Source organism: Oncorhynchus nerka, linkage group LG24 (assembly GCF_034236695.1).
Source record: "Oncorhynchus nerka isolate Pitt River linkage group LG24, Oner_Uvic_2.0, whole genome shotgun sequence".
NCBI lineage: Eukaryota > Metazoa > Chordata > Actinopteri > Salmoniformes > Salmonidae > Oncorhynchus > Oncorhynchus nerka.
This window is the reverse complement of record NC_088419.1, coordinates 5,121,760-5,142,230: the sequence shown is the minus strand read 5'-3', so window position 1 is coordinate 5,142,230 and position 20,471 is coordinate 5,121,760. Positions and strand designations below refer to the sequence as shown.

At 46.6% G+C, this 20,471-nt stretch overlaps 1 protein-coding gene across 2 annotated transcripts in view; it reads left to right on the top strand.

Moving 5' to 3' along the window:
• The window catches only part of LOC115123705 (sorting nexin-17-like), a 90,370-nt gene that overhangs the window by 53,077 nt on the left and 16,822 nt on the right, over positions 1–20,471 (top strand). For both annotated transcript variants that reach the window (XM_065008565.1, XM_065008564.1), the window contains exons 7-9: positions 9,042–9,129; positions 14,326–14,395; positions 17,548–17,640. In XM_065008565.1, the coding sequence (XP_064864637.1) occupies positions 9,042–9,129; positions 14,326–14,395; positions 17,548–17,640 (251 nt within the window). The remainder of the gene's footprint in view (positions 1–9,041; positions 9,130–14,325; positions 14,396–17,547; positions 17,641–20,471) is intronic.

Here is a 20,471-nt window from a genome sequence, read left to right as displayed (position 1 = left end):
GACTAGATACTGTAAGCTGTTGACTAGATACTGTAAGCTGTTGACTAGATACTGTAAACTGTTGACTAGTAAGCTGTTGAAGCTGTTGACTACTGTAAGCTGTTGACTAGAAGCTGTTGACTAGATACTGTAAGCTGTTGACTATATACTGAAACTGTACTGTAAGCTGTTGACTAGATACTGTAAACTGTTGACTAGAAGCTGTTGACTAGATACTGTTGACTAGAAGCTGTTGACTAGATGTTGACTAGTAAGCTGTTGACTAGATACTGTAAGCTGTTGACTAGATACTGTAAGCTGTTGACTAGATACTGTAAGCTGTTGACTAGATACTGTAAGCTGTTGACTAGAAAGCTGTTGACTAGATACTGTAAGCTGTTGACTAGATACTGTAAGCTGTTGACTAGATACTGTAAGCTGTTGACTAGATACTGTAAACTGTTGACTAGAAGCTGTTGACTAGATACTGTAAGCTGTTGACTAGATACTGTAAGCTGTTGACTAGATACTGTAAGCTGTTGACTAGATACTGTAAGCTGTTGACTAGATACTGTAAGCTGTTGACTAGATACTGTACTGTAAGCTGTTGACTAGATACTGTAAGCTGTTGACTAGATACTGTAAGCTGTTGACTAGATACTGTAAGCTGTTGACTAGATACTGTAAGCTGTTGACTAGAAGCTGTTGACTAGATACTGTAAGCTGTTGACTAGAAGCTGTTGACTAGATACTGTAAGCTGTTGACTAGATACTGTAAGCTGTTGACTAGATACTGTAAGCTGTTGACTAGATACTGTAAACTGTTGACTAGAAGCTGTTGACTAGGACTGTAAGCTGTTGACTAGATGTACCTACAGTTTTGAGATAAACTGTCTCTAAAACATGGTTTTATCAGACTCACTAAGGTCCTTTCCCTGGAAACACGCAGAGCAGCGCAAGGGGCCACCCTGCCTAGCCCTGGTCTTATGGACGCAATGGGGATGCCATATGGGTCCCCAGGATTGAGAAACAGAGGCTGGAGAGGCAGACCAGCAGCTGGAAGGTTGCTGGTTCAAGCCCCGGGTCGGGCTACAGAAAAATGGGAATAGAACTGAACTGGCAGCTGGAAGGCTGATGGTCATCGATCCCATCTTGCCATTGTGCCCTTGAGCAAGGCACCTAGCCCCCCACAAGTAAACTCCACCCAGGGGCTCTGGACTGCTACTGACCATGTCAACTTCTGTGCATTTGTTGTTGTTGGGAAAGGGAGACGGCACATTTTCCATTCTAACCAATGGCTTATGAAGTATTATATTCCACAGGAGACATACACGTCTTTATCCAGCATATTGTCCATCTAGAGTGTGATACTATTTAGATGCACTATTGTAAAGTGGCTGTTCCACTGGATGTCTTAAGGTGAACGCTACCAATTTGTAAAATACTAGCTGGTTCCCCATGCTCTGGCATAAGAGCGTTAGACTCCCTGCTGTTGAAATGACTTAAATGTAAATGTTGTTAAAATACTAGCTGGTTCCCCATGTAATCCCCTCCAGGAACAAAATGTCTGCCATTGAGCATTATTGTCTGGGGGAGGGAAAAAAAAGATAACATGTTAGACTCCCCTGCACAGGCATTTCTGTTGAAATACATCAGCACAATGTTGATGGAGCACATTGCACTTTGATTATAACCCACAGACCCCCCCCCGAGATGAATATGAGTTGTTAGTCTAGCCAGCCGATAGTCAATGAGCACCCATGGCTAGGCTAATGAGATGAATATGAGTTGTTAGTCTAGCCAGCCGATAGTCAATGAGCACCCAGGGCTAGGCTAATGAGATGAATATGAGTTGTTAGTCTAGCCAGCCGATAGTCAATGAGCACCCATGGCTAGGCTAATGAGATGAATATGAGTTGTTAGTCTAGCCAGCCGATAGTCAATGAGCACCCATGGCTAGGCTAATGAGATGAATATGAGTTGTTAGTCTAGCCAGCCGATAGTCAATGAGCACCCATGGCTAGGCTAATGAGATGAATATGAGTTGTTAGTCTAGCCAGCCGATAGTCAATGAGCACCCATGGCTAGGCTAATGAGATGAATATGAGTTGTTAGTCTAGCCAGCCGATAGTCAATGAGCACCCATGGCTAGGCTAATGAGATGAATATGAGTTGTTAGTCTAGCCAGCCGATAGTCAATGAGCACCCATGGCTAGGCTAATGAGATGAAATGAGTTGTTAGTCTAGCCAGCCGATAGTCAATGAGCACCCATGGCTAGGCTAATGAATTGTCTAAAACCAAAGGATCCTCTGTTACTCGTCCTCATCAATATAAAAAAACAGATTAGTCACTTTCACTTAGTAGCAGCAGTAGTAGTAAACATGTTATGCTTCTGATTATGGGCTGGCATTTCAATAGATATCTAGCTAGCTAGCCTAACGTTTAGCCTAATAATAGACTAGTGAGTTGAGAGCTAGCTAGTTAACTATTGGCTAGCTAACGAGTGATGTTTAAGCAACCCACAATCAGATTTTGTTTTCCTGTTGCACAAAGTTAGCTTTTTGGATGGCATCTTTTAACAGAAGATAAATCTTTTGTTAGGCCTTCTCAGACACTTAGTGGAAAACAGAATGATAGCTGGCCAGCAGATTAGCTAGACAAGTAACACATTGACGTTACCTGAAGTGAAATGTTGCCAGACCTTCATAGCCGTGATCACGTTGTCCTGATTTCCTGATGAATCACAACAACACAGCACTCAACCCTTAGCTACCCATAGGAGCTAAAATTAGCAAGATAAACTTGTTGTAGAAAGGGGGGCTAGCTACAACTTGTTAACGGTGCTCACTGAAATCCATAACAACAAACTCACGCCACGCAACAGGAAGTGGCCAGCGGCCAAGATTCAACAACCCACATTTCAGGAATTTTACTAAAAATAAAACATCTGTAAGGGGACGAACACACGTAAATGGAAAGGAACTATACAAGGAACTATGCAAGGCGATGAAGGCCTACAAATGAAGGCATGGACATGTTAGTTTAGTTTTTTGCTGATTTCATTCCTAAAATCTCCCACTCGGAAAGGAATTGAGGAGCTGACGTAGCACCAGTGCAAAAGATTAGCTAATCACTTGGTCTATGTCCCGAAGGGCACCCTATTCCCTATACACACCTATGGGCCCTGTTCAAAAGTAGTGCACTACATAGGGAATAGGGTGTCATTTGGGACTCAGCCTAATTACCTTGATAACCGATTAAGTGTGAGAGCTACCAAACCCGCTGCCAAACCTTCTTCCTCTGTTGGCTCCGTCCACTGGGGCCCTGTCTCCTTCCTCTTTTTCCTCTTCTTCCTGCCAAACCCTCTTTTTCTCACACTCAACACACCAACACCAACAGAAGAATGATTGCCTCTGTCGATAGAGTGCACCTATTTCTGTCGGAACCGAACAGGGCTGGCAGGGTTCTGTCAAGAGTTCTGCTGAATGAAGGAACGGGTAGAACTATTGAATATGGACACGTTTCCCTAAGGAATCATTTCATGTCCGTTTCAAAGCTCCCAGAGGAACTGTCCTGTTCTGTACTGAACTCGCCAAGATATGGAAACCAATAGTCCTGTACTGAACTCTCCAAGCTATAGAAACCAATAGTCATGTACTGAACTCTCCAAGCTATAGAAACCAATAGTTCTGTACTGAACTCTCCAGGCTATAGAAACCAATAGTTCTGTACTGAACTCTCCAAGCTATAGAAACCAATAGTCCTGTTCTGTACTGAACTCTCCAAGCTATAGAAACCAATATTCCTGTTCTGTACTGAACTCTCCAAGCTATAGAAACCAATACTCCTGTACTGAACTCTCCAAGCTATAGAAACCAATAGTCCTGTACTGAACTCTCCAATCTATAGAAACCAATACTCCTGTTCTGTACTGAACTCTCCAAGCTATAGAAACCAATAGTCCTGTGTTGTACTGAACTCTCCAAGCTATAGAAACCAAAACTCCTGTTCTGTACTGAACTCTCCAAGCTATAGAAACCAATACTCCTGTTCTGTACTGAACTCTCCAAGCTATAGAAACCAATACTCCTGAACTGAACTCTCCAAGCTATAGAAACCAATACTCCTGTACTGAACTCTCCAAGCTATAGAAACCAATAGTCCTGTTCTGTACTGAACTCTCCAAGCTATAGAAACCAATACTTGTCTTCTGTACTGAACTCTCCAAGCTATAGAAACCAATACTTGTCTTCTGTACTGAACTCTCCAAGCTATAGAAACCAATACTTGTCTTCTGTACTGAACTCTCCAAGCTATAGAAACCAATAGTCCTGTTCTGAACTCTCCAAGCTATAGAAACCAATACTCCTGTTCTGAACTGAACTCTCCAAGCTATAGAAACCAATACTCCTGTACTGAACTCTCCAAGCTATAGAAACCAATAGTCCTGTTCTCTACTGAACTCTCCAAGCTATAGAAACCAATACTCCTGTTCTGTACTGAACTCTCCAAGCTATAGAAACCAATACTCCTGTCCTGTACTGAACTCTCCAAGCTATAGAAACCAATACTCCTGTTCTGTACTGAACTCTCCAAGCTATAGAATCCAATACTCCTGTTCTGAACTGAACTCTCCAAGCTATAGAAACCAATAGTCCTGTCCTGTACTGAACTCTCCAAGCTATAGAATCCAATACTTCTGTTCTGTACTGAACTCTCCAAGCTATAGAAACCAATACTCCTGTTCTGTACTGAACTAGTCCTGTCCTGAACTCTCCAAGCTATAGAAACCAATAGTCCTGTTCTGTACTGAACTCTCCAAGCTATAGAAACCAATAGTCCTGTTCTGTACTGAACTCTCCAAGCTATAGAAACCAATACTTCTGTTCTGTACTGAACTCTCCAAGCTATAGAAACCAATACTCCTGTTCTGTACTGAACTCTCCAAGCTATAGAAACCAAGTCTCCTGTTCTGTACTGAACTCTCCAAGCTATAGAAACCAATACTCCTGTTCTGTACTGAACTCTCCAAGCTATAGAATCCAATACTCCTGTACTGAACTGAACTCTCCAAGCTATAGAAACCAATAGTCCTGTTCTGAACTAAACATTTCCAATCCAAATTCAAATCTAGAATCGGCTTTCTATTTCACAACAAAGCCTCCTTCACTCACGCCTCCGAACTTACCCTTGTAAAACTGACTATCCTACCGATCCTCTACTACAACATCTACAAAATAGCTTCCAATACTCTACTCAGCAAACTGGATGCATTCTATCACAGTGCCCTCCGTTTTGTTACCAAATCACATTACACCACCCACCACTGCGACCTGTATGCTCTAGTCGGCTGGCCCTCGCTACATATTCGTCGCCAAACCCACTGGCTCCAGGTCATCTATAAGTCTATGCTAGGTAAAGCCCCGCCTTATCTCAGTGCACTGGTCACGATAACAACACCCACCCGTAGCACACGTTCCAGCAGGTATATCTCACTGGTCATCACCATTGCCAAGACCTCCTTTGGCCACCTTTCCTTATAGTTCTCTGCTGCCAGTGACTGGAACAAATTGAAAAAATTGCTGAAGCTGGAGACTTATATTTCCCTCACTAACTTTAAACATCAACTATCTGAGCAGCTAACTGATCCCTGCAGCTGTACATAGTCCATCTGTAAATAGCCCACCCAATCTACCTACCTCATCCCCATACGGTTTTTATTTACTTTGCTGCTCTTTTGCACACCAGTATCACTACTTACACACCATCATCTGCTCACTTATCACTCGTGTTAATCTGCTAAATTGTAATTACTTCGCTCCTATGGCCTATTTATTGCCTTAACTCCTCACGCCATTTACACACACTGTATATAGACTTGTTTTTTTTCTATTGTGTTATTGACTGTACGCTTGTTTATTCCATGTGTAACTCTGTGTTGTTGTTTGCGTCACACTGCTCTTGGCCAGGTCGCAGTTGTAAATGAGAACTTGTTCTCAACTAGCCTACCTGGTTAAATATAGGTGTTCTCAACTAGCCTACCTGGTTAAATAAAGGTGTTCTCAACTAGCCTACCTGGTTAAATATAGGTGTTCTCAACTAGCCTACCTGGTTAAATAAAGGTGTTCTCAACTAGCCTACCTGGTTAAATATAGGTGTTCTCAACTAGCCTACCTGGTTAAATTAAGGTGAAATAAATAAAACATGTAATGACTGCTACCGTCCTAAATGTAGCTGGTATTAAAGGGAACTGAACAGCAGTGTACGTCCCAAATGGCACTGTTTCCCTATATAGTGCACTACTGTTGACCAGAGCCCTATTCCCTATATAGTGCACTACTTTAGACCAGAGCCCTATTCCCTATATAGTGCACTACTTTAGACCAGAGCCCTATTCCCTATATAGTGCACTACTATAGACCAGAACCCTATTCCCTATATAGTGCACTACTTTAGACCAGAGCCCTATTCCCTATATAGTGCACTACTTTAGACCAGAGCCCTATTCCCTATATAGTGCACTACTATAGACCAGAACCCTATTCCCTATATAGTGCACTACATTAGACCAGAGCCATATTCCCTATTTAGTGCACTACTTTAGACCAGGGCCCTATTCCCTATATAGTGCACTACTTTAGACCAGGGCCCTATTCCCTATATAGTGCATTACTTTAGACCAGAGCCCTATTCCCTATTTAGTGCACTAGTTTAAACCAGGGCCTTATTCCCTATATAGTGCACTACTTTAGACCAGAGCCCTATTCCCTATATAGTGCACTACTATAGACCAGAGCCCTATTCCCTATATAGTGGTACTACTATAGACCAGAGCCCTATTCCCTATATAGTGCACTACTGTTGACCAGAGCCCTATTCCCTATTTAGTGCACTAGTTTAAACCAGAGCCCTATTCCCTATATAGTGCACTACTTTATACCAGAGCCCTATTCCCTATATAGTGCACTACTATAGACCAGAGCCCTATTCCCTATATAGTGCACTACTATAGACCAGAGCCCTATTCCCTATATAGTTCACTACTATAGACCAGAGCCCTATTCCCTATATAGTGCACTACTTTAGACCAGAGCCCTATGGGCCACTATGTAGGGAATAGGGTACCATTTGGGATGTAAGCCACTCTCTCCAGACAGCTGCTGTTCCCTCTGGAGGTCTCAACTAAACAGCTACAGTTTATACACCCACACAGACACATGGTCCAGATGGACTGTCCTCATCTCTCTGTTACTAGATCCTGCTGGGTTCTGTCCAGATGGACTGTCCTCATCTCTCTGTTACTAGATCCTGCTGGGTTCTGTCCAGATGGACTGTCCTCATCTCTCTGTTACTAGATCCTGCTGGGTTCTGTCCAGATGGACTGTCCTCATCTCTCTGTTACTAGATCCTGCTGGGTTCTGTCTAGATGGACCCTCATCTCTCTGTTACTAGATCTGCTGGGTTCTGTCCAGATGGACTGTCCTCATCTCTCTGTTACTAGATCCTGCTGGGTTCTGTCCAGATGGACTGTCCTCATCTCTCTGTTACTAGATCCTGCTGGGTTCTGTCTAGATGGACCCTGCTGGGTTCTGTCCAGATGGACTGTCCTCATCTCTCTGTTACTAGATCCTGCTGGGTTCTGTCTAGATGGACCCTGCTGGGTTCTGTCCAGATGGACTGTCCTCATCTCTCTGTTACTAGATCCTGCTGGGTTCTGTCTAGATGGACCCTGCTGGGTTCTGTCCAGATGGACTGTCCTCATCTCTCTGTTACTAGATCCTGCTGGGTTCTGTCTGGGTTCTGTCCAGATGGACTGTCCTCATCTCTCTGTTACTAGATCCTGCTGGGTTCTGTCTAGATGGACCCTGCTGGGTTCTGTCCAGATGGACTGTCCTCATCTCTCTGTTACTAGATCCTGCTGGGTTCTGTCCAGATGGACTGTCCTCATCTCTCTGTTACTAGATCCTGCTGGGTTCTGTCTAGATGGACTGTCCTCATCTCTCTGTTACTAGATCCTGCTGGGTTCTGTCCAGATGGACTGTCCTCATCTCTCTGTTACTAGATCCTGCTGGGTTCTGTCTAGATGGACTGTCCTCATCTCTCTGTTACTAGATCCTGCTGGGTTCTGTCCAGATGGACTGTCCTCATCTCTCTGTTACTAGATCCTGCTGGGTTCTGTCTAGATGGACCCTGCTGGGTTCTGTCCAGATGGACTGTCCTCATCTCTCTGTTACTAGATCCTGCTGGGTTCTGTCTAGATGGACCCTGCTGGGTTCTGTCCAGATGGACTGTCCTCATCTCTCTGTTACTAGATCCTGCTGGGTTCTGTCTAGATGGACCCTGCTGGGTTCTGTCCAGATGGACTGTCCTCATCTCTCTGTTACTAGATCCTGCTGGGTTCTGTCTAGATGGACCCTGCTGGGTTCTGTCCAGATGGACTGTCCTCATCTCTCTGTTACTAGATCCTGCTGGGTTCTGTCTAGATGGACCCTGCTGGGTTCTGTCCAGATGGACTGTCCTCATCTCTGTCTGGTACTGGACGCTGCTGGGTTCTGTCTAGATGGACTGTCCTCATCTGTCTGGTACTGGACCCTGCTCATCTCTGTCTGGTACTGGACCCTGCTCATCTCTCTCTGTTTGTTGTCATCTTTGTTGTTATCTAAATCAGATCAGGCTGTACTGCTCATCTCTCTCTGTTTGTTGTCATCTTTGTTGTGATCTAAATCAGATCAGGCTGTACTGCTCAGCACTCTTTTTTACTCACTCTCTCTATCTCTTTCTCTCTCCTCTTTCTCTCTCCTTTCTCTCCTTCTGTCTCTCTTTCTCTGCTCTTTCTCTCTTTCTGTCCTCTTTCTCTCTCCTTTCTCTCTCCTTCTTTCTCTCTTTCTCTCCTCTTTCTCTCTCTCTCTCTTTCTCTCTCTCTCTCTTTCTCTCTCTCTCTCTGTCTTTCTCTCTCTCTCCTCTTTCTCTCTCCTTTCTCTCTCTCCTCGCTTTCTCTCGCTCTCCTTTCTCTCTCCTTTCTTTCTCTTTCTCTCTCTCTCGCTTTCTCTTTTTTCTCTAGTTGTGAGGAAGCTGCAGGATTTTGAGCTGCCGTACGTATCTGTCACCAGTTTACGGAGCTCGGAGTTCTACATCGCCCTTCGTAAAAGGTATGATACCTCTCCACAAACATGAACTAAGACTGACTCTACCCCACTCTGTTAGACTGACCACACTCTGTTAGACTGACGCTACCCCACTCTGTTACACTGACTCTACTCTGTTACACTGACTCTACCCCACTCTGTTAGACTGACCCCACTCTGTTTGACTGACTCTACCCCACTCTGTTAGACTGACTCTACCCCACTCTGTCAGACTGACTCTACCCCACTCTGTTAGACTGACTCTACCCCACTCTGTTAGACTGACTCTACCCCACTCTGTTAGACTGACTCTACCCCACTCTGTTAGACTGACTCTACCCCACTCTGTTAGACTGACTCTACCCCACTCTGTCAGACTGACTCTACCCCACTCTGTTAGACTGACTCTACTAGACTGACTCTACCCCACTCTGTCAGACTGACTCTACCCCACTCTGTTAGACTGACTCTACCCCACTCTGTTAGACTGACTCTACCCCACTCTGTTAGACTGACTCTACCCCACTCTGTTAGACTGACTCTACCCCACTCTGTTAGACTGACTCTACCCCACTCTGTTAGACTGACTCTACCCCACTCTGTTAGACTGACTCTACCCCACTCTGTTAGACTGACTCTACCCCACTCTGTCAGACTGACTCTACCCCACTCTGTCAGACTGACTCTACCCCACTCTGTTAGACTGACCCCACTCTGTTAGACTGACCCCACTCTGTTAGACTGACTCTACCCCACTCTGTTAGACTGACTCTACCCCACTCTGTCAGACTGACTCTACCCCACTCTGTTAGACTGACTCTACCCCACTCTGTTAGACTGACTCTACCCCACTCTGTCAGACTGACTCTACCCCACTCTGTCAGACTGACTCTACCCCACTCTGTTAGACTGACTCTACCCCACTCTGTTAGACTGACTCTACCCCACTCTGTTAGACTGACTCTACCCCACTCTGTTAGACTGACTCTACCCCACTCTGTTAGACTGACTCTACCCCACTCTGTTAGACTGACCCCACTCTGTTAGACTGACCCCACTCTGTTAGACTGACCCCACTCTGTTAGACTGACCCCACCCCACTCTGTCAGACTGACTCTACCCCACTCTGTCAGACTGACTCTACCCCACTCTGTCAGACTGACTCTACCCCACTCTGTCAGACTGACTCTACCCCACTCTGTCAGACTGACTCTACCCCACTCTGTTAGACTGACTCTACCCCACTCTGTTAGACTGACTCTACCCCACTCTGTTAGACTGACTCTACCCCACTCTGTTAGACTGACCCTACCCCACTCTGTTAGACTGACTCTACCCCACTCTGTTAGACTGACTCTACCCCACTCTGTTAGACTGACCCCACTCTGTTAGACTGACTCTACCCCACTCTGTCAGACTGACTCTATCCCACTCTGTTAGACTGACTCTACCCCACTCTGTTAGACTGACTCTACCCCACTCTGTTAGACTGACTCTACCCCACTCTGTCAGACTGTCAGACTGACTACCCCACTCTGTCAGACTGACTCTACCCCACTCTGTCAGACTGACTCTACCCCACTCTGTTAGACTGACTCTACCCCACTCTGTTAGACTGACTCTACCCCACTCTGTTACACTGACTCTACCCCACTCTGTTACACTGACTCTACCCCACTCTGTTAGACTGACTCTACCCCACTCTGTTAGACTGACTCTACCCCAGTCTGTTAGACTGACTCTACCCCACTCTGTTAGACTGACTCTACCCCACTCTGTTAGACTGACTCTACCCCACTCTGTTAGACTGACTCTACCCCACTCTGTTAGACTGACTCTACCCCACTCTGTTAGACTGACTCTACCCCACTCTGTTAGACTGACTCTACCCCACTCTGTTAGACTGACTCTACCCCACTCTGTTAGACTGACTCTACCCCACTCTGTTAGACTGACTCTACCCCACTCTGTTAGACTGACTCTACCCCACTCTGTTAGACTGACCCTACCCACTCTGTTAGACTGACCCTACCCACTCTGTTAGACTGACCCTACCCCACTCTGTTAGACTGACTCTACCCCACTCTGTTAGACTGACTCTACCCCACTCTGTTAGACTGACTCTACCCCACTCTGTTAGACTGACTCTACCCCACTCTGTTAGACTGACTCTACCCCACTCTGTTAGACTGACCCCACTCTGTTAGACTGACCCCACTCTGTTAGACTGACCCCACTCTGTTAGACTGACCCCCCACTCTGTTAGACTGACCTACCCCACTCTGTTAGACTGACTCTACCCCACTCTGTTAGACTGACTCTACCCCACTCTGTTAGACTGACTCTACCCCACTCTGTTAGACTGACTCTACCCCACTCTGTTAGACTGACTCTACCCCACTCTGTTAGACTGACTCTACCCCACTCTGTTAGACTGACTCTACCCCACTCTGTTAGACTGACTCTACCCCACTCTGTTAGACTGACTCTACCCCACTCTGTTAGACTGACTCTACCCCACTCTGTTAGACTGACTCTACCCCACTCTGTTAGACTGACTCTACCCCACTCTGTTAGACTGACTCTACCCCACTCTGTTACACTGACTCTACCCCACTCTGTCAGACTGACTCTACCCCACTCTGTCAGACTGACTCTACCCCACTCTGTTAGACTGACTCTACCCCACTCTGTTAGACTGACTCTACCCCACTCTGTCAGACTGACTCTACCCCACTCTGTCAGACTGACTCTACCCCACTCTGTCAGACTGACTCTACCCCACTCTGTCAGACTGACTCTACCTGTCAGACTGACTCTACTCTGTCAGACTGACTCTACCCCACTCTGTCAGACTGACTCTACCGCACTCTGTCAGACTGACTCTACCCCACTCTGTCAGACTGACTCTACCCCACTCTGTCAGACTGACTCTACCCCACTCTGTCAGACTGACTCTACCCCACTCTGTCAGACTGACTCTACCCCACTCTGTCAGACTGACTCTACCCCACTCTGTCAGACTGACTCTACCCCACTCTGTCAGACTGACTCTACCCCACTCTGTTAGACTGACTCTACCCCACTCTGGATTCCTAAAATGGTGTATATATTGTTTATGTCGGTCTGTTTTAAATACAGTTGAAGTCTGACGTTTTTGACAATTCCTGACATTTAATCCTAGTAAAAAAGCCCCTGTCTTAGGCCACTTTATTTTAAGAATGTGAAATGTCAGAATAATAGTAGAGTGATTTATTTCAGCTTTTATTTATTTCATCACACTCCCAGTGGGTCAGAAGTTTACATACACTCAATTAGCATTTGGTAGCATTGCCTTTTAAATGGTTTAACTTGGGTCAAACATTTCAAGTAGCCTTCCACAAGCTTCCCACAATGAGTTGGGTGAATTTTGGCCCATTCCTCCTGACAGAGCTGGTGTAACTGAGTCAGGTTTATAGGCCTCCTGACAGAGCTGGTGTAACTGAGTCAGGTTTGTAGGCCTCCTGACAGAGCTGGTGTAACTGAGTCAGGTTTGTAGGCCTCCTGACAGAGCTGGTGTAACTGAGTTAGGTTTGTAGGCCTCCTGACAGAGCTGGTGTAACTGAGTCAGGTTTGTGGACCTCCTGACAGAGCTGGTGTAACTGAGTCAGGTTTGTAGGCCTCCTTGCTCGCACACTCTTTTTCAGTTCTGCCCACAAATTGTCTATAGGATTGAGGTCAGGGCTTTGTGATGGCCACTCCAATACCTTGACTTTGTTGTCCTTAAGCCATTTTGCCACAACTTTGGAAGTATGCTTGGGGTCATTGTCTATTTGGAAGACCCATTTGCGACCAAGCTAAAACTTACTGACTGATGTCTTGAGATGCTGTTTCAATATATCCACATAATTTTCCTACCTCATGATGCCATCTATTTTGTGAAGTGCACCAGTCCCTCCTGCAGAAAAGCACCGCCACAACATGATGCTGCCACCCCCGTGCTTCACGGTTGGGATGGTGTTCTTCGGCTTGCAAGCCCCCCCCTTTTTCCTCCAAACATAACGATGGTCATTATGGCCAAACAGTTATATTTTTGTTTAATCAGGCCAGAGGACATTTCTCCAAAAAGTACCATCTTTGTCCCCATGTGCAGTTGCAAACCGTAGTCTGGCTTTTTTATGGTGGTTTGGAGCAGTGGCTTCTTCCTTGCTGAGCGGCCTTTCAGGTTATGTCGATATAGGACTCGTTTTACTGTGGATATAGATACATTTGTACCTGTTTCCTCCAGCATCTTCACAAGGTCCTTTGCTGTTGTTCTGGGATTGATTTGCACTTTTCACACCAAAGTACGTTCATCTCTAGGAGACAGAACGTGTCTCCTTCCTGAGCGGTATGACGGCTGCGTGGTTCCATGGTGTTTATACTTGCGTACTATTGTTTGTACAGATGAATGTGGTACCTTCAGGCGTTTGGAAATTGCTCCCAAGGATGAACCAGACTTGTGAAGGTCTACAATGTTTTGGCTGATTTCTTTTGATTTTCCCATGATGTCAGGCAAAGAGGCACTGAGTTTGAAGGTAAGTCTTGAAATACATCCACAGGTACACCTCCAAGTGACTCAATTAGCCTATCAGAAGCTTCTAAACCATGACATTTTCTGGAATTTTCCAAGCTGTTTAAAGGCACAGTCACCTTAGTGTATGTAAACTTCTGACCCACTTTAATCGTGATACAGTGAAGTATAAGTGAAATAATCTGTCTGTAAACAATTGTTGGAAAAATGACTTGTGTCATGCACGAAGTAGATGTCCTAACCGACTTGCAAAAACTATAGTTTGTTTAATAAGAAATTTGTGGAGTGTTTGAAAAACGAGTTTTAATGACTCCAACCTAAGTCTCTGTAAACTTCCGACTTCAACTGTCCAACTGATTTGAATTTCTGATTTGAAATGCAGACTGAAGTATCCGGGTTCAAACCTTTCAGTGCTGCCATTGGACGTGACGCAACGTGAGCTTTCATTGATCTCAAAGAAACACATGGCTGTAGTGGTCTGTAGTGAGAACAACACACTGCCGTGATGTCTGTAGTGTAGCAGGGTCGTTACAGGCTGTAGTGACAACACACTCTTTTCTGCAGCCACAACAGTATATTGGACATCCCTTCTTGACTGATGGTTTGTGTTCATTGAAATTCAAGCATTGTGAGTGTTGATAACCAATACTCTATCTCTGTCTGTATAGTTACTGGGACACGGCGTATGACAGTGATGTAATGGACAACAGAGTGGGACTGAACCTACTGTACACTCAGGTGAGTTCAAAACCTCAGGTGAGTTCTGAACCTGGCGGTGCTTTCACTCTAGTGGTAGCATGAGACGGAGTCTACAACCCACACAAGTGGCTCAGGTAGTGCAGCTCATCCAGGATGGTACATCAATGCGAGCTGTGGCAAGAAGGTTTGCTGTGTCTGACAGCGTAGTGTCCAGAGCATGGAGGCGCTACCAGGAGACAGGCCAGTACATCAGGAGACGTGGAGGAGGCCGTAGGAGGGCAACAATCCAGCAGCAGGACCCCTACCTCCGCCTTTGTGCAAGGAGGAGCAGGAGGAGCACTGCCAGAGCCCTGCAAAATGACCTCCAGCAGGCCACAAATGTGCATGTGTCTGCTCAAACGGTCAGAAACAGACTCCATGAGGGTGGTATGAGGGCCCGACGTCCACAAGTGGGGGTTGTGCTTACAGCCCAACACCGTGCAGGACGTTTGGCATTTGCCAGAGAACACCACCATTGGCAAATTCGCCACTGGCGTCCTGTGCTCTTCACAGATGAAAGCAGGTTCACACTGAGCACATGTGACAGAGACGAGACGCCGTGGAGAACGTTCTGCTGCCTGCAACATCCTCCAGCATGACCGGTTTGGTGGTGGGTCAGTCATGGTGTAGGGTGGCATTTCTTTGGGGGGCCGCACAGCCCTCCATGTGCTCGCCAGAGGTAGCCTGACTGCCAGTAGGTACCGAGATGAGATCCTCAGACCCCTTGTGAGACCATATGCTGGTGCGGTTGGCCCTGGGTTCCTCCTAATGCAAGACAATGCTAGAACTCATGTGGCTGGAGTGTGTCATCAGTTCCTGCAAGAGGAAGGCCTTGATGCTATGGACTGGCCCTCCCGTTCCCCAGACCTGAATCCAATTGAGCATATCTGGGACATCATGTCTCGCTCCATCCACCAACGCCACGTCGCACCACAGACTGTCCAGGAGTTGGCGGATGCTTTAGTCCAGGTCTGGGAGGAGATCCCTCAGGAGACCATCCGCCACCTCATCAGGACCAGGCGTTGTAGGGAGGTCATACAGGCACGTGGAGGCCACACACACTACTGAGCCTCATTTTGACTTGTTTTATGGACATTACATCGAAGTTGGATCAGCCTGTAGTGTGGTTTTCCACTTTAATTTTGAGTGTGATTCCAAATCCAGACCTCCATGGGTTGATACATTTGATTTCCATTTATAATTTCTGTGTGATTTTGTTGTCAGCACATTCAACTATGTAAAGAAAAAAGTATTTAATAAGAATATTTCATTCATTCAGATCTAGGATGTGTTATTTTAGTGTTCCCTTTATTTTTTTGAGCAATGTATATATATCTATATATACTACCTTTAAAAAGTTTGGGGTCACTTAGAAATGTCCTTTAAAATTGTCCATTAAAATGACATCAAATTGCTCATAAATACAGTCTGTTCTTGTTCTGAGAAAGGAAGGCTATTCCATGTGAGAAATTGCCAAGACACTGAAGATCTCGTACAATGCTGTATACTACTCCCTTCACAGAACAGCGCAAACTGGCTCTAACCAGAATAGAAAGAGGAGTGGGAGGCCACGGTGCACAACTGAGCAAGAGGAAAAGTACAGTAGAGTGTCTAGTTTGAGAAACAGATGCCTCACAAGTCCTCAACTGGCAGCTTCATTAAATAGTACCCACAAAACACCAGTCTCAACGTCAACAGTGAAGAGGTGACTCTGGGATGCTGGCCTTCTCGGCAGAGTTCCTCTGTCCATTGTCTGTGTGTTCTTTTGCCCATCTTAATCTTTTAGTTTTATTGGCCAGTCTGAGATGTGGCTTTTTCTTTGCCAACTCTCCCTAGAAGGACAGCATCCCGGAATTTGAATTTGAAACTTGGATCTTCAACCAATGGCGCAATTAAAATATGTAATTGTATCAAGTCTTAAATATATATTAGCCAATCACAGACGACAGAACCCCCAGAACCCCCAGGAACCACCACTTCCTCACTAATAGTAATGCTTCTAACAGTCTACTGTCCTCATTTTTCAAATGTAATGTTATTTCCTGCTCCTTTTCTCCTCTCCTCCTCCTTCCCTGATCCCTCCTCTCCTCCTCCTTCCCTGACCCCTCCTCTCCTCCTTCTTCCCTGACCCCTCCTCTCCTTCCCTGACCCCTTCCATTATCCAATGAGGTTGTCAGGGAGGTGTGGCATCCTAAAGCCATGGTTGTGCCCCCAAATGGCACCCTACTCTCAAATTACTGCACTACTTTTTACTATGGCCTGTAGTCCTCTGGTCCAAATTACTGCACTACTTTTTACTATGGCCTGTAGTCCTCTGGTCCAAATTACTGCACTACTTTTTACTATGGCCCATAGTCCTCTGGTCCAAATTACTGCACTACTATTTACTATGGCCTGTAGTCCTCTGGTCCAAATTACTGCACTACTTTTTACTATGGCCCATAGTCCTCTGGTCCAAATTACTGCACTACTTTTTACTATGGCCTGTAGTACTCTGGTCCAAATTACTGCACTACTTTTTACTATGGCCTGTAGTCCTCTGGTCCAAATTACTGCACTATATAGAGAGTAGGGTGCCATTGGCAACAGAGCCCACCCTCTATGCAGACACACACATTCAGCAGCAACAACAACATGCTGTTTTCTTACGCAGATTGCTGATTTGATTAGAATCTGCCTGCTGGCTGGCTGCTGGCTCAGCGTTCCATGTGTGTGTGTTTGGCAGGCTGTTAACTCAGTGCTCTCTCTGTGTGTGTGTGTGTGTGTGTGTGTGTGTGTGTGTGTGTGTGTGTTTGGCAGGCTGTTAACTCAGTGTGGGCGCATAGCTAATGTTACGGGCCAAAGAATGCAATATTTTCTTGGAAAGAGAATCAACTCGTGTGTGTGTGTGTGTGTGTGTGTGTGTGTGTGTGTGTGTGTGTGTGTGTGTGTGTGTGTGTGTGTGTGTGTGTGTGCGCTTGCCATTTTGTGCAACTTATGTGTGTCATTTCACTTGTGTGTATGTGTGTGTTTAATTCTACTTGAACAAAACAACAGTGGAATAGTTTGTTTTGAACTTAGAATCGGAGAAACACATTTGTATTCTATGTAAAGCCTCTCCAGGAATGGATGAAATGGTTTAGAGCAGAAAGATGATTGTTGTCTCTCCCTAGACGGTGTCTGACATAGAGAGAGGCTGGATCCTCGTTAACAAGGACCAGCACAGACAGCTGAAATCACTGCAGGAGAAAGGATCCAAGAAAGAAGTAAGTATGGGCTGATCCTCGTAACGCAACACTGTCTCCTCCATCTGTAACTGTCTCCTCCATCTGTAACTGTCTCCTCCATCTGTAACTGTCTCCTCCACCTGTAACTGTCTCCTCCATCTGTAACAGTCTCCTCCATCTGTAACTGTCTCCTCCATCTGTAACAGTCTCCTCCATCTGTAACTGTCTCCTCCATCTGTAACTGTCTCCTCCATCTGTAACTATCTCTTCCATCTGTAACTGTCTCTTCCATCTGTAACTGTCTCCTCCATCTGTAACTATCTCTTCCATCTGTAACTGTCTCCTCCATCTGTAACTGTCTCCTCCATCTGTAACTGTCTCCTCCACCTGTAACTGTCTCCTCCACCTGTAACTGTCTCCTCCACCTGTAACTGTCTCCTCCACCTGTAACTGTCTCCTCCATCTGTAACTGTCTCCTCCATCTGTAACTGTCTCCTCCATCTGTAACGGTCTCCTCCATCTGTAACGGTCTCCTCCATCTGTAACTGTCTCCTCCATCTGTAACGGTCTCCTCCATCTGTAACTGCCTCCATCTGTAACTGCCTCCATCTGTAACTGTCTCCATCTGTAACTGTCTCCATCTGTAACTGTCTCCATCTGTAACTGTCTCCATCTGTAACTGTCTCCATCTGTAACTGTCTCCTGCGGCTGTATCCGTGTCCTGCGTCTGTATCCGTGTCCTCCGTCTGTAACGGTCTCTTCCATCTGTATCCGTGTCCTCCATCTGTAACAGTCCTCTCCATCTGTAACAGTCTCCTCCATCTGTAATCGTGTCCTCCATCTGTAACCGTGTCCTCCATCTGTAACCGTGTCCTCCGGCTGTATCCGTGCCCCTCCATCTGTAACCGTGTCCTCCATCTGTAACCGTGTCCGTGTCCTCCATCTGTATCCGTGTCCTCCGGCTGTAACCGTGTCCTCCATCTGTATCCGTGTCCTCCGGCTGTAACCGTGTCCTCCATCTGTAACCGTGTCCTCCATCTGTATCCGTGTCCTCCGGCTGTAACCGTGTCCTCCATCTGTAACCGTGTCCTCCATCTGTAACCGTGTCCTCCGGCTGTAACCGTGTCCTCCGGCTGTAACCGTGTCCTCCGGCTGTAACCGTGTCCTCCATCTGTAACCGTGTCCTCCGGCTGTAACCGTGTCCTCCATCTGTAACCGTCTCCTCCATCTGTAACTGTCTCCTCCATCTGTAACTGTCTCCTCCATCTGTAACTGTCTCCTCCATCTGTAACTGTCTCCTCCACCTGTAACTGTCTCCTCCACCTGTAACTGTCTCTTCCATCTGTAACTGTCTCCTCCATCTGTAACTGTCTCCTCCATCTGTAACAGTCTCCTCCATCTGTAACTGTCTCCTCCATCTGTAACTGTCTCCTCCACCTGTAACTGTCTCCTCCACCTGTAACTGTCTCCTCCACCTGTAACAGTCTCCTCCATCTGTAACTGTCTCCTCCATCTGTAACGGTCTCCTCCATCTGTAACGGTCTCCTCCATCTGTAACTGTCTCCTCCATCTGTAACGGTCTCCTCCATCTGTAACTGTCTGCTCCATCTGTAACCGTCTCCTCCATCTGTAACTGTCTCCATCTGTAACTGCCTCCATCTGTAACTGTCTCCATCTGTAACTGTCTCCATCTGTAACTGTCTCCATCTGTAACTGTCTCCATCTGTAACTGTCTCCTGCGGCTGTATCCGTGTCCTGCGTCTGTATCCGTGTCCTCCGTCTGTAACGGTCTCTTCCATCTGTATCCGTGTCCTCCATCTGTAACAGTCCTCTCCATCTGTAACAGTCTCCTCCATCTGTAACAGTGTCCTCCATCTGTAACCGTGTCCTCCATCTGTAACCGTGTCCTCCGGCTGTATCCGTGCCCTCCATCTGTAACCGTGTCCTCCATCTGTAACCGTGTCCTCCATCTGTATCCGTGTCCTCCGGCTGTAACCGTGTCCTCCATCTGTATCCGTGTCCTCCGGCTGTAACCGTGTCCTCCATCTGTAACCGTGTCCTCCATCTGTATCCGTGTCCTCCGGCTGTAACCGTGTCCTCCATCTGTAACCGTGTCCTCCATCTGTAACCGTGTCCTCCGGCTGTAACCGTGTCCTCCGGCTGTAACCGTGTCCTCCATCTGTAACCGTGTCCTCCGGCTGTAACCGTGTCCTCCATCTGTAACCGTGTCCTCCATCTGTAACCGTAACCGTGTCCTCCATCTGTAACCGTGTCCTCCATTTGTAACCGTGTCCTCCGGCTGTATCCGTGTCCTCCATCTGTAACCGTGTCCTCCATCTGTAACCGTGTCCTCCGGCTGTAACCGTGTCCTCCATCTGTAACCGTGTCCTCCATCTGTAACCGTGTCCTCCATCTGTATCAGTCTCTTCCATCTGTAACCGTGTCCTCCGGCTGTAACCGTGTCCTCCATCTGTAACCGTGTCCTCCATCTGTAACCGTGTCCTCCGGCTGTAACCGTGTCCTCCATCTGTAACCGTGTCCTCCATCTGTAACCGTGTCCTCCGGCTGTAACCGTGTCCTCCATCTGTAACCGTGTCCTCCATCTGTATCCGTGTCCTCCATCTGTAACCGTGTCCTCCGGCTGTAACCGTGTCCTCCGGCTGTAACCGTGTCCTCCGGCTGTAACCGTGTTTCCATCTGTATCCGTGTCCTCCGGCTGTAACCGTGTCCTCCATCTGTAACCGTGTCCTCCATCTGTAACCGTCTCCTCCATCTGTAACCGTGTTCTCCATCTGTAACCGTGTCCTCCATCTGTAACCGTGTCCTCCATCTGTAACCGTGTCCTCCGGCTGTAACCGTCTCCTCCATCT